This window comes from Corvus cornix, chromosome 1 (assembly GCF_000738735.6).
Source record: "Corvus cornix cornix isolate S_Up_H32 chromosome 1, ASM73873v5, whole genome shotgun sequence".
Taxonomy (NCBI): domain Eukaryota; kingdom Metazoa; phylum Chordata; class Aves; order Passeriformes; family Corvidae; genus Corvus; species Corvus cornix.
The window spans coordinates 53169880-53183393 of record NC_046332.1 but is presented as its reverse complement, the minus strand read 5'-3'; the positions used below and the strand labels follow the sequence as shown (position 1 = coordinate 53183393).

Genomic DNA, 13514 nt, shown 5'->3' with positions numbered 1-13514 from the left:
GAAAAGTGTTCTAAGATTTGGGTTTATGTCTCATTACTCTGCTCTGATTTGGTTGGTAATAAATTAAATTAATTTCCTCAAGTCAAGTCTGTTTTGCCTGTGACAGTAACTGGTGAGTGATCTCTCCCTGTGTTTATCTTGACCCATAAGTCTTTCATTAAATTTTCTCTCCCCTGCCCAGCTGAGGGGGGGAGTGACAGAGAGGTATCCACCCAGCATCAGCTCACCACAACGCTGCATTTCCATATGAAATCCAGAAAAACACCATTACACTTCTCGTAGTGCTACACCATCTCCTCAAAATGTAACAAGAGGGCAATTTGGAGAATGCTGTAATTTGACTGAACATTTCTGCAAAGCTATTACCAACTTCAAATACATTTAATACGTGGACTTGTTTAGCTATTTGCAAGTGTTCTTCCTCAAAAAGAAACTTTTCTAAAAGAGTTTATTGTACATTTTCCATCCTCAGTTTTGCAATACAGAAGATATGCCCACTCAGATTTTTTGGACTGAAATTATTTAATGAATAACCAATGATTAACAACAACTTGGATACCAGCACACCTAACTTCACTAATCATAGATAAATTCAAGTTTTCAGTCATTCTGTTTCAATACCATTTTCAGTTCCAACACCCAGTCCGGGTCATCTTCCTCGAAGTCCCTAAAAGTAGGTTTAAAAACATGATAATTTAAAAAGCAAAATACAACTTTATAAATTGTTAATTGCTTTTTTCCCCAAAAAAAATTACCCTGTAATTAGGATAAATTATGTTAAAAATATCAGCACAAGAGACTTACTTCCTGCCCCACTGTGATTAATGAACCAATAGATGTTCTCTTTGGAATTTACAAAAGTAAGTTTTATCAAAAGCAAAGCCAAATTCATATACTAAGAGACTGCAGATGTGTTGATACTGACAGCCTGCAGCCAAACTGCAGCAATACAGGCCTATGTGGTTCACCTCTAGGTGCCACAGTCTGAGAACTACCCCCAAAATATACAAACATCCATAAATCACAGCATTTTTGTTCATACATTGTAAGGTATCAAATGCTACTAGATTTCTATTTCATTATGTAAGAAAAGGGATGGATTTAAATGCTGAGAAAAATACTTTTTTTGGGGGGGGGGAGGAATGTTATTATGCAAGAATCTCTTTGAGGAACCAAAGAAAACATAAATGCAAGGACATCATTTGGACATACGTGTCATCTTCATCAGATCTAGGCTCAAGTCTCTCAGAATCTACGACAACAGCTTCATGTTCACCATCTACTTCATCAGATGCTTTGCTTTCATCAGAAAGTGGACCTCTTAATATGTTTTCAGAAGCTTTGAAAATACAAAAATTAAAATGTCACCAAAATATTTTATTTTTTAAAGTAAAACTATTAATAATATAAATACAATAGAGTCTTTCTAATTCATCCCCGGTTTGCAGCAGGTTCCAGGATAAGTTGTTACCTATTTTAAGTGGGAAGATAAAGTAGTAAGACAACTGAAGTGCAGAATATGTATTTGTGACTGTGGCTGTGCACATCTGTAGACTGCAGTCGTCTTCAGCTGCGCCATCTGACCATGCTGCCCTCAAACCAGGGCACCACTGCCTTAGTGAAGGTGGATCTACCTAATGGGGCTACAGTGCATTTCCTGCACCTCCCTAACACACACACACCACACAGCTTAGCAGAAGGGAGGACACAGGAGGCGCCTGTGTTTTGACACAACCTCATTCAGCTGTTGAGTTGCATATGAAAATCCATCATGAAGAGCTGTAGTGGAGATGTACAATGACTCATGAAGGCCAAACCTGGTTTTTTGAAGTCCATGTTTCATTTGGTAAACTTAAAAAACCCAAAATCTAGCGTGTTGTGATACGAATTCAAGTGCACTATCATAGGGGCTATGTGTGAAAAAAATAAAGAAGAAAAAGCCTTTATTAATAAACCTGTTTGCAAAAATGTTTGCCCAGAAAATGGGGATTTACCTGGTTTATAAATTGTGTATGTTTTAAATGCTAAGCTGACATCTGCATTGCTGAGCATGTTCATCAGGGTCTGAGGAGGTTCCTTGTTCCACTGCTTCCGTGGCTTATTTTCACTGTAGTTTATAACACCACCACCTGGGTATAAAAGCATTCATAAATGCTATTTAGATAAAATTGCATTAGCAGTGTGGGTCACACTCAAGAGAGAAACACAGGAAGAAAAGGTGCTCCATCTGTAGCATCACTGACCTCTCAAAAAACTGAGGTTGACACTGTCAGCATAGAAAGGAAGAAAAGTTACAGAAGGCCACGGTGGAACCACGTGTGGCCAAGGAGCCAGCAGGAACTGGCTGAGGGGTGTGAGGAGGCAGAGTCCCTGCAAACTTATGTGGTGGCTCTGCAAGTCTCACAAAACGAAGCCTGAGGCTGTTTCTGTGCTTTTTAATAGCAGAACACCTAAATACATGCATTCCTCTGTCCACTTTCCCTGCCCTGTGTATAACTATCATCTAACATTCCTACCACAGCTTAGGAATTTTCTGACTACTCGTATCGTGATTATTTATTTCTGCAGCATTTATTCACATTTACCTAGAATACATATCCAGAATCACATTAAATAACAATTGCATCAGTGTGGGGCATTTTAAAATTGAAGCCTTTTTCAGAAGAAACCTCATGTTAAGTGTTTTAATTAAAAGCTGTTGAGAATGAAAAGTCTCTGCCTCACATCTGCGGTACATCATTAATAGTTGTTGTTACTGGCCTTGTTGTCATTTTGTATGTTAAATGACAACAAAAGTAGAGGTGTAGATGTTCTATGCTCCCAATAGTATGCTGTACTCTAAAGGTTGCATTCTGCACCAAATGAATTCCTCACTGGTACCTCCACAGATGGTGTATTAAGAGGAGGGTTGTAGGATAATTTCTTAGCAATGATTGTAATTGTAGGGTTGCTAATATTAGCTGTGTTTTTCACGACTTTTTGCAATCCTCCTGTCACACAAAAACACAAAGAAATTCCCTTCAGCACAGTGAAGTTTTTGAGTGTTCATTAATGAAATATTTTAAAATTATTTTAACATAATTTTAAACATGCCGTGTAAAGTTTTGGCTTTTAAAATCTGTAAAGAATCACTGACACTACTTGAATTAAAAGCACATGTAATTAAATCTTACTTTCAGTCTCTTCAGGTGTAAAACTGGAAGAAAGCAAGGATGCATTTTCCAGGACATCCAGTACAGTATTGGATATCCTCTTTTCCCATTGCCTCCTGTGGGCGTGTGACAAATCAGTACTTCCTGGGAGGACAGCAGAAGCTGATACTGTAATTGTAACAAAAAAACCCCATGATAACCAGCATCTAACTTGATTCCATGTCCAGACTGCCCCATACAGGCAAAGCAGTACTAAGAAGCACTTAACTAGCAGTGATGTTTGATTCTATGGGTACAAATCTGAACTGGAAAGTGTTCCCCATACATTTACTCTATTCCAAATGTTTTCAAACAGTCATTTTTTAATACTTTGACAAGATAATTTTTAAGGTTTTTTTTAAAAATCTCAGATGAGCACTATGAATCAATGTACTTGCAGAAGTAACTGATGGTGGCATGGTTTTCTTGTCTTGAGTTACCTGAGACTAGTTTGAGCTACCTATTTAAATGGCCATATCACTGACATGTAGATACCAGTACACAGAAGGAAGTCCATCAGCCTTAAAACTGTAAAACTTACCTTCTTGATAAGATTTCTTTTGTTCCCTCGTGCCTTCACTCAAACCCTCAGCATTTTTCCTTTCTAAGGGGCTATGCTTGCTACTTTCATCTTTCCTTCGCTTTAAAAGAGTAAAGACTGTATTAATGTTCTTGTTGTCAAGAAAGACAAAGCAGTAATATTAGCATGGCATTAATTATTTTAGTTTTGCTATAAAATACCTGGCCTAAAGATTGGAAGATTTGAAAACTAAACCACTAACATCATGAAGACAACTGCAATTGCACATTACCTATTATTACACTGTATTTCACACTGTGTGCCCATGACAGACAACCTCAGTTTCTGAATCTAAGCACATATGTAGTTATTTGATGTAATTTGGGGGATTTTTTAAGTAGTTTGGTTTTTTTTTTTTACATTTAAGAACAAAAGCAATATAAATTATTTACATTCCCAGGGAAAACAAGATGCACCTGACTACTAAACTTCTCAGATTGACAGGTTTATGAAAAGAAAAAAACATAAGCCCCAGGGCAACATGCTTTTTAAAAATATACTGAATATGGCTGAGTCAGGCTATGCTGTAATGTACCCATAGTAACATCTTGGCTACCTGTGACTTTATTCTCCTCACTTGAAATCTCACCTGGGCCCTAAAACCTGGTGACAATTACGTCAGACTAGACTGTTTCCACAGCAGCCAGTTCTAAACGTGTCCCAAAAGCAAAGAAAATGGATAAACTTTGGCAGTATCAAAAAAACTTAGAAAAACAAGAGAGGTTTTTTTTGTTTGGATTTTGTTTTAACAGGGTTAGAAGAAAACCCACTTTGGAACAGAACTAAACGTGGGAAGAATCAAAGAGTTAGAATGGTGGGAAACACAGAGGAAAACTACAATTTGAACACTAATAGGCCGATTTATGGTTTAGCATAGCAATAATTTTCTGTAAAAACTTTTCTATAATATAGAACATTCTAAATTAGTAAAATACAAACATTTATATTTGCATACTTACTCTATTTTCTGTCTTATTGTTTGAGCTTCCACCAACCATGACACTACCTGATACATTAACGAACAGATTCAAGAGTTAACACCTTTAGCAAACATTTGTAGCAAAGTGGTATTCCAGAGTATGACAGCAATGCCACTGAGCCAAGCAACAAAAATTGTGTGATAGCTTCTTCACACTTCTGACAACGTTGAGCTCAATTTCAACAGAGAATCCCTCTACTATTCCATTCCAAATGTGCGCAAATTTTGGTGTAGCTAAATTTATGCAGAAGAAAAATGTCCAACATTCTCGCTCTAAAAATTAATGAATGTAACCTGCTTCACCATTTTCTGGGAAAAAAAGAACTGTCATGTTCAAAATACATGCAATTGTTAAAACTTTTATTTATTTTAAACATGAAAAGCTTATTTCTAGCACAAGCCTTAAGTCTTACAATACACATATTGCAGCTTTGCACTCTACTTAGAATATAATTTACACCCTTCAAGAATTTTTCCATGTAAGTTCAATAATATAAGATTTTGAAATAATTAAAAGTAGATTGGACAGATAATACTAACGTTTTATAGCTGTATTTAAGATCTTTCATTTCCTACTCATTTTGTCATTCCTTACATCAACAAAAATGTTACTGACTTACCCTTTGGTCTTGATGCATTGCCTTCATGTTTCTTGGTTTCCTTTAATACCTGCTCAAACTCATTTGCCATCTGAAAGGTGTATGAAGAAATGCAAGTACTGTGTCATTTTAAACTTCTTCAAATTATTGCATATATTATTGTTAAAAATAGACTCACTATACAAAAGCACTGTTCCAGCTAAAAATATCTAATTTTATTAGCCTTGGGTTAATATCCAACCTTAATTTTCAAAACAAACACTTGTAAGAACTCGAGTTTTCTGGTAAGTCTAGAATTGTATGGCATTTAGAATAGGACCTACATAACACTACATTTTATAGTTACACACTAACAAACTACAAATGAAAATGACTTAGTATCTAAAATGTAGATAGTATTGCTTAAATCTAGAGGCAAAGAATATACCATACCTCAGAAGGAAAACAATTTTTTACAAGTTTGGCTAAGCAACCTCTTGAAAGAATAGTACTGGCTGATGGACGATTCTGGGGATTTCTCTTAAACATCTGTTTTATTAAGTAATGAAGTTCATAGGAATAGTGAGATGGAAGTGGATCGTAGGACCCTTTGCATATCTTAAGGATGAGATGTTTCCAGCTATTGGCTTGAAACTGCATTAAAAATAAATTAATATTAGAGTACAGAGTTTAAGCAGAAGGTAAAAAGTAGCTGACATAATTTAAGATAACCTGTACAACTGAAAAGCAGATAGGAATTATTACTATAAATTTATGATTGTTCAGATTTTATTTTTATAGAAATCAAGTTCATCAACCCATATACTTGAGCTCAGACTCAAACTACAAGAGTGAAACAGTAAGCTAGGAAATATGGAGACTCTGATTTAAAAAAATCATCAAAAGTAGGCTGTAAGAGCACAAACATCCTCTTGCAAATCTAGTGTCTGAGAACTTCTAGATACCATGCAGGAAGTTTTCTTGGATTACACCCTGCTGGCTTGGCCGCAGGGTGCCAAGCACCCAAGGAGTGTGTCATCTTCTTGTATCACCTCTGATAGCTTATGCAAGAACATATGTGACCATCACATCAAAGCAGATATGTAACTTTTCAACACTGCTAATAAGGGAAGAATACTCCCCTCCTTGAAATCCCAGCTCTGAGCTCTGCCCCAAGAGCCGTGACACTACCAAAGACTTGCCACAGACCTACTTAGGCTAACACACACCATGCACAGGCTCCCTTATCACTCAGTCACATCAATGTGAACTTCTACACTCTTGCACAGCTGGCACTGGCAGCTGTGGAGAACCTTTTGGTGACACACAGGATGTGAACAATGCTCTCAGGCATATATGTCATTCTTGGGCCTGTCCTTTGCAGGGTCAGGAGCTGGGACTTTGATGATCCCTGTGGGTCCTTTCCAACTCAGAATATTCTGTGGTTCTGATTTCAAGATACAGTATGAGCTCAATGAAAGGAAACTGCTGCTTATAAAAATCTAAAACAAAATGACCCTCAATTAGGATCTCATTTTCCTGCAAAACAAACATATCCTGACAAGGGCTCTCATTTCACCTATGTGTCTGTATAGAGAAGCCAGAGGAAGTTAACATGTAAGAAACGTAGCAACAACACTGTAAAAGACAATGTCCCAGAAATGACAGAAAGACAACCATTCATCAAGGTCCCCACCGTTCCAACAGGAGAATAGTGTTTGGACAGTGACTTGTTTGATTTGAAGAATAAGCAAAGGTGTATCACTGATGCAAGCTATGAAAATGTTTATTGCTTACTACATTTTGCTATACTTGCACACAATGTATTTTCATTAGCAGAGATTTTGAGTGTCTTTGTCTCCATGTCCTGTGATTATCTTGATCCTGTAAAATGCAATGCTCTTGCAACTGCAGATATCTGGAACTAGCCTGGCAGCTGCTGGACTCAATATGCCCAGATCACCTCACTGATATTGAGGAAAATTAACCAATTAAAAAAACAATTGTTTTCTAACAAATTTGAAAATTGAGTCTTCTACAGAAGGGTCCAGTAGGTCCCAAGAACTGCTGAAACAGAAACATATAGTGAAGGAGGCATGGAAAGGGTGGAGCAATACCTCCCTCTTTTGGAAGCAAGCAGCAAGCACTTCAGTCAACTCTATAGTACAGCTAACTGCTAATTAAGTTTCAAGGAATTCCAAAACTTTTATAGCAATAAAGCTGTACTTACCGGGTGTTTTAGAGTGCACAGCTCATACAGAATACACCCCAGAGACCATATATCACTGTAGATACAGAAAGAGATAAAAAGTTTTGAGACAAAAATTACAATGTAGTATCTTGCTTAAAAGTGTGAGATTTAATATGTGTACATAACTGAGCTGAATAAGCTAAAAATAAATGTAAGTAACCATAAAGGACAATACAATTATGTGTTTAACCTCTCCTGTGGAAATGTTCTTGCTTATTTTACCCTACCCTGATATAAAAAAGGATGACTGTCATACAGTTGTAGGCGGCTTTTTATTCCTAAGATGTCTCTTAAGCAATTTGCTCCAACAATATTTATTCTGCACTTGAAAGCCTTTGTATTCTATGGCCCTTAAGTCAGATGGCAGCCACACAATCCTAATTCTGAGAGCTAGAATTCTGGCCCTGCCAAAAAGAGTTCTCCTACTGAGAAAAAAACCCTCATCATTTTTCACCAAAAGTGAGTACTGCCATCTGCACAAGAAGCAACTGCAGCCTTTCTTGCAAGAAGAGCAGGAAACAACTTGAACTGTAGAAGGTTTCTTACCTCCCCTGGAAAATCAATCCCAGTTCTTGCATAAGGACCAGAATAACTGAGCTCTATAAATCTAAGTAATCCATTCTGTGCCATTATCCCTACATAATCAGGACTGCCATGAAGAGCTTAAAAAAATCAACCATCATCCAACCAACCATCCCCAAAAAATAAGACCAGCAAAAATATGCAAACACGTACCTATGTTTGTGCATATATACACACTTCCTTGTGTGTGTATGTTTGTATGTGTGTATTCACTCTCCCAAACAAACAGAGGTCTGCACACTGGTTTTCAAACTTCGAGGACTAAAGATACTGTGCTCTCAGCTACCTAAGTAAAGAGGAATTTATGCACTACCATCTTAAAAAAATGTAATTACCTCTTTGTAAATATTCTTCAGCTCAGTATCTTCTCTGAAACAAATATGGATAAGCCACAAAGCCAGATTGAGACAGCAATAAAAAACCCATCCATCAGTCAGGCATTATTTGTGACCACTGAAAACATGAGTACCTTTTGTTGTTGTATGGCAGGCTTTCCCATATTTCTGGAGGTACGTAATAAGGAGTTCCCACATAGGTGCAAGCATATGACATTGGACTAATGAAACAACAAAGAAGAAATGCCAGGTGAAAAGCAATGATTTATGAGCTCTGTACTGTTCGTCAACGGTAAAATTAAACTTGACGCCAGTGAGATCAGTTGGGATGTCCACATACTGTGCAAGAAGGCGTGCAGATCCAAAATCTCCCAATTTGACTTTTCCACTTTGAGTGAGGAAGACATTCTGCATTTCAAGAGCAAAGATTAACATACTTAAATATTCTCCTACAAATCTTCTGCAGTTTGGATATACAGAAAACACAGAGATAACTACTTCTGGTATTTTATCTTTGTATCTCCTTTTACTTGCTTCTCCTAATACTTCTGCCAAAAAAAAAACCCCAAAAAAGCCCAAACCAGAATGGCTTTATGGGCCTAAAGCCCTAGCATCACTAGCAGAGGAAGAATCAGAGCTTAGAATTGCCTTAATCTCTATGCTGTACTCAAACCAAGGGCCTACTTTCTTCTGAATTTCCCTCTTTCTGATAGGGAAGAGTAGAAAAGAAAAAACTGTGAGGCAAGATATTTGCAAACTGCATAATCCATACACCTTTTTATAATTCTGTAATGTCTTAAATTATATGCAGTCTGTCACAAGCAATTGGTGCTATCAGCTGTGTGGATATGAGGGATATAGATATACTTCAATGATGTTTACACCCACAGTATTACATCATCCCATGCATTCAACAATTTCATTTACATGATATTCTTAGGCCTAAATAAAACCCACAGAACTTAGCAGTCACGGAAAATTATGAAAGAGGGGGTTTAACTTTTGCATGCAGGAGAGTTTATTAATGGCAACAAAACTTGCTCTGTTCACCTTGGATTTTATGTCCCTGTGCAGCACACGTTTATCATGAATGTGCTTCACAGCCAGGCACATCTGCACAAACCAGTGAAGGATCTGAAAAAGAGTAGCTAAGAGTTGTAACAGCTCACTGCTCAACATAATGAATACTTTACTAATAGATTTTTAAAAAATTAGGAAAACAAAAGCATGTTCAGAACATTTGGGAGTTAAAAGTAACTCCAGCCTCCAACCAGCATGAAAGACTGAGCTCTTCAAGACACATTATATTTTAACATAGCAGAAGGAATGTTGATTGGTTGTGTCCAGAAAGCTCTAATAATACATAGCAATAATGAATGCGGAACCACTACCCGGGCCTTTACCTGATGGTCATTTTATAAACAAGTTAACTACAGTTACACAGTAAATTAGCAAACAGAAAAAAAACCCAAACCACCAAATATCAAACAAAAACAAAACTCACATGGAAATAATGTACTGTTTCTAAAAGGAAATGTGTTCCTTTTTAAGTACAGAGGAAAACTCTTAAAGGTGCATAGAAAGCCTAAATATTCAATTAGCTGAGGTTTCTGATCCTATCATTTTAACACAGGTGATACTCCTAACTGTAGCAGGAAATAGCTTCTATTCACAAAAACGTCACTTTGAATCTTCTCCTACCTAATTTTATAGCTTCTCTGACTTCTCTTCTAAAAGGAGTTAGCACATGCTGAATAGTTTAAACATTTAACTGCTACCTAAAAAGCAGACATTTATTCTCCTGGTTAGCTTTATTTATCTTGCCAGAGTGGTTTGTTTACTTTTCATTTGCAGTACTCTTACTGTGCTTTAAATTCTGTCTGAAGGTTGTGTAAAATTCCTACTTAATTGCATACGAACCTGACCAGTTTTCACACTACCTGAACAATTTTCAGATACAAGTAGCAATTTCTTTTTTTATTCCTTTCAGTCCAATTCTTGTCTTGATCTGCTGGAAGCTATGAAAGAAATAATGCTCCTATCTGTAAATTACTTTGTTTCATCAAGATGTTTGCATATCTCTGATTTGGTTTATGCAGCATGCTTCAGTTTACCCCTTGGTTGAAAACGATGTCTTTTCTTACCGTGTCTTCAGGGAAAAAATTTCCTCCTTGGTGTTTAATCTTTTGCATTAGATCTCCATTGTCACAATATTCCATCACTATATACAGATGGCCATCAGCTAAATTTTTGATAATTTAAGAATAATTAATATTTTCATTAGCAGGATAAGTACTGTTTTTTTACTATACGTAATACTTTTTACTAGAAAGCTCTGACTACATGCTATGTCTTCTATGTTACAATAAACATGTATTTTGTTTATAACACATTATAAACAAAAAAAGAAAGTAATCCCTGAGGACTACGCAGCTTCAAACAAATGAAGAAATTTAATTTTTTATACTTACCTTCAAATGATTCTTTAAAGGCAACGACATTTGGATGTTTCATTTTAGCCAAAAGAACAGCTTCCTTCCTAGAATTCTCTACACCAGATGAAGACTGAAAATATAAATACACTTACTATAAATGTCACACTAGCAAGTTTTCACATATACACATAAAGTACCTCACTTTTCACAGAAAAATATTTTTAAGAATTGTTCTTCACTTATTTTAAGTCATTTAGAAACTTTTAAAGTCCCATCTTTTTAATCTATGGTTTATTACTAGCTGAATACTTCTTTGGGTTTTTTGGGCATTTGGTATTTTGTAGGGGTTTTTTTTTTAATTTGAGAGATATTTTCCTACTTCAATTAATAACTTTTTCTATTTTAAAAGTGCAGAACTATATAACAAAGCAGCACACACAGACTTTGAAACAGCTGATAGGCTGCATGAACTCAATATAAAGCGAAGTGCCCATGTGTTAGCCGAGCTTTGACCTCCAGAAAGCTAGTGCCCCCCATTTTGTGACTTTCAGCTTAGCTGAGTGCAGAGAATGTAACCCAAATAACTAATTACCAGCAATAATATGGTATTAATTTCCTCATTAGGCATTGCAGATGAAATCTGCATTTTAGTGAAATCAAGGGCAATCACGCCAAGGGCATCAGGGGGAACAGGGGTTTCATTCTAAGCATCTTCATACCTGCTACACTTCCCAAAATCCCAAAATCTAACCACGTACTTCAGGTAGTACCAACAACATCAGCTCAAGATGTAGTTACACAGTAACCATACTACACAACTGTCTAATACACAAAACTCTAAGCAAAAGTGTTCAGTGTTTCAAAAATACACCCAGAATTCCCATTTTTAATTTTTTTTTTTTTTTTAAGTGGTGAGTGAGGTTTGTGTTACACTTACCATTGGAAGCCTGATTTCCTTCATTACATACTTCTGGTCACTGATTTTGTGATGAACTAGCAGAGCTCTGCCAAAGGATCCCTCTCCTAGTACTTTCAACACATTGTATCCTTCCATTCCTTATAAAACCAGTTCCAACACTTTTCTTCAAGTGCCTTCTTTCACAGGATTATCTTCTTAACTTTGTCATGACCTTAACACTTTTAAAAATTTTCTCTTGATATAACCTGCATGAGAAAAAATCCAAACAAAATAACAAGAAGGGGTGATAAATGTGGGTACCTACATCTGTCCAGCATTACCATGACACACTTCCCTGCACTGTTACCTTGATTCTACTGAAAATGAGGCCTCCAGGAAGTACAACTTGAAACATTATAGTGTTATTTCTGTATTTTTAAATTTAAAATGCTAAAGCTGTTCGAAAATGTCAGTAGACTTACAACTTCACATCTTTTTTGTTACCTGCACTCCTGCAGGTGGTTTCGTAACACTAAAGAAAACTCACAGGCATAGTAATAGAAACAAGAAACTTAAAGCTTCCAGTGACAATTCTCACCTAAAACAGCATAAGCAGGATCAAACTGGTAAAAGTTACTATGCAAAGACTTCAACAACTGGAAGATACAGAATATTTTAGTTGCAAGCGACCTACAATGGTCATCTGGTCCAACTGTATGGCCACTTCAGGGGTGACCAAAAGTTAAATTACCTTGATAATGGCATTGTAACAATGCCTCTTGAACATTGACACGTTTAGGGCATTGACCACCTCTCTAAGAGTCTGTTCTAGTGTTCAACAACCCTATCAGTAAATAAGTGCTTCCTAATGGCCAGTGTAAACCTTCCCTCACGTACTTTTGAAATGTTCCCAGTTGTAAATCACTACATTTAGACTACATCGCAAGAATCAATGAGGTTGGAAAAACCCTCTGCGATCACTGAGTCCAACCCAAGAGCACCACGTCGACTAGACCATGACAACGAATGCCACATCCACTCCCTTTGTGAATACCTCCAGGGATGGTGACTACCACGTCCCTGAGCAGCCCATTCCACTGTCTAATCACCCCTTCTGTGAAGAAATCTTCCTGATGTCCAACCTACAAGTCCCGCGGCACAGCGCGAGGTTGTGGCCTCTCCTCCACTACTGAGCTTAGCCCCACCCCTCCTAAGAGCTCCCATAGCAGTTGAAACTCACACGTGATCCCGTTTTCTGCTAAAAAAGCATCTCCTGAAGGATTTCTCGGCGAGCAGTGGCTGTTAGCCTTTATTCCAAACGCTGGTGCTATTAAGTGGGTTGGCCATAATTCAAACATCCTCCTATGTATATACCTGAGCACACAGGGTGTTCTAATGGGTTGACGAGCTCTTTTGTTCCTACGGCTCCTTTACCCTGAAGAGGAGCAGCCCAAGCCCGCCCCGAGCCCCTCAAGCCCCGCTGGGCACTCACCTCAGCGGGCCGGGCCGCGACCCGCACCAAACGCGGGCACAGCCCGAGCGCCCGCTCCGCGCTGCCCGCGGCCGGCCGGGGCGGAGGCGCAGGAAGGGGGAGGGCCCCCGGGAGAGCCTGGGCTGCTGCTCCGCTGAACGGAAACACCCAGCGGGGCCTGAAGGGGGCGTGTGCGGCTGTTGTGTTCGGACAA

At 37.8% G+C, this 13514-nt stretch overlaps 1 protein-coding gene across 5 annotated transcripts; it reads right to left on the bottom strand.

The window, feature by feature from the left end:
* Window positions 1-431: 431 nt before the first annotated feature.
* NEK3 (NIMA related kinase 3) lies at window positions 432-13485 on the bottom strand. Of its 5 annotated transcripts, none has more exons than XM_010400379.4 (16): window positions 13322-13485; window positions 11869-12095; window positions 10968-11061; window positions 10641-10738; window positions 9547-9630; window positions 8837-8904; window positions 8631-8717; window positions 7559-7613; window positions 5782-5982; window positions 5371-5440; window positions 4731-4777; window positions 3733-3832; window positions 3174-3320; window positions 1995-2129; window positions 1213-1339; window positions 432-667 (listed from the first exon to the last, which is right to left on the bottom strand). In XM_010400379.4, exons 2-16 carry the CDS (start codon window positions 11983-11985, stop codon window positions 601-603), a joined length of 1497 nt encoding a protein of 498 aa, XP_010398681.1. In that variant the 5' UTR covers window positions 11986-12095; window positions 13322-13485; the 3' UTR covers window positions 432-600. The 5 variants fall into 5 exon arrangements, with proteins under 5 accessions (XP_010398681.1, XP_010398682.1, XP_019141938.1 ...); XM_010400380.4 differs by having other exon boundaries at window positions 3174-3296; XM_019286393.3 differs by lacking the exon at window positions 3174-3320.
* Window positions 13486-13514: the final 29 nt, after the last annotated feature.

Excerpts from the sequence above, each read along its gene's own strand:
- NEK3 (XM_010400379.4), bottom strand. The coding sequence starts at position 11,985 with ATGGAAGGATACAATGTGTTGAAAGTACTAGGAGAGGGATCCTTTGGC. Across the intron at positions 4,778-5,370 it reads CAATGCATCAAGACCAAAGG|GTAGTGTCATGGTTGGTGGA; the intron begins GTAAGTCAGTAA and ends TTAATGTATCAG. Across the intron at positions 668-1,212 it reads AGATCTGATGAAGATGACAC|GGACTTCGAGGAAGATGACC; the intron begins GTATGTCCAAAT and ends ACCTACTTTTAG.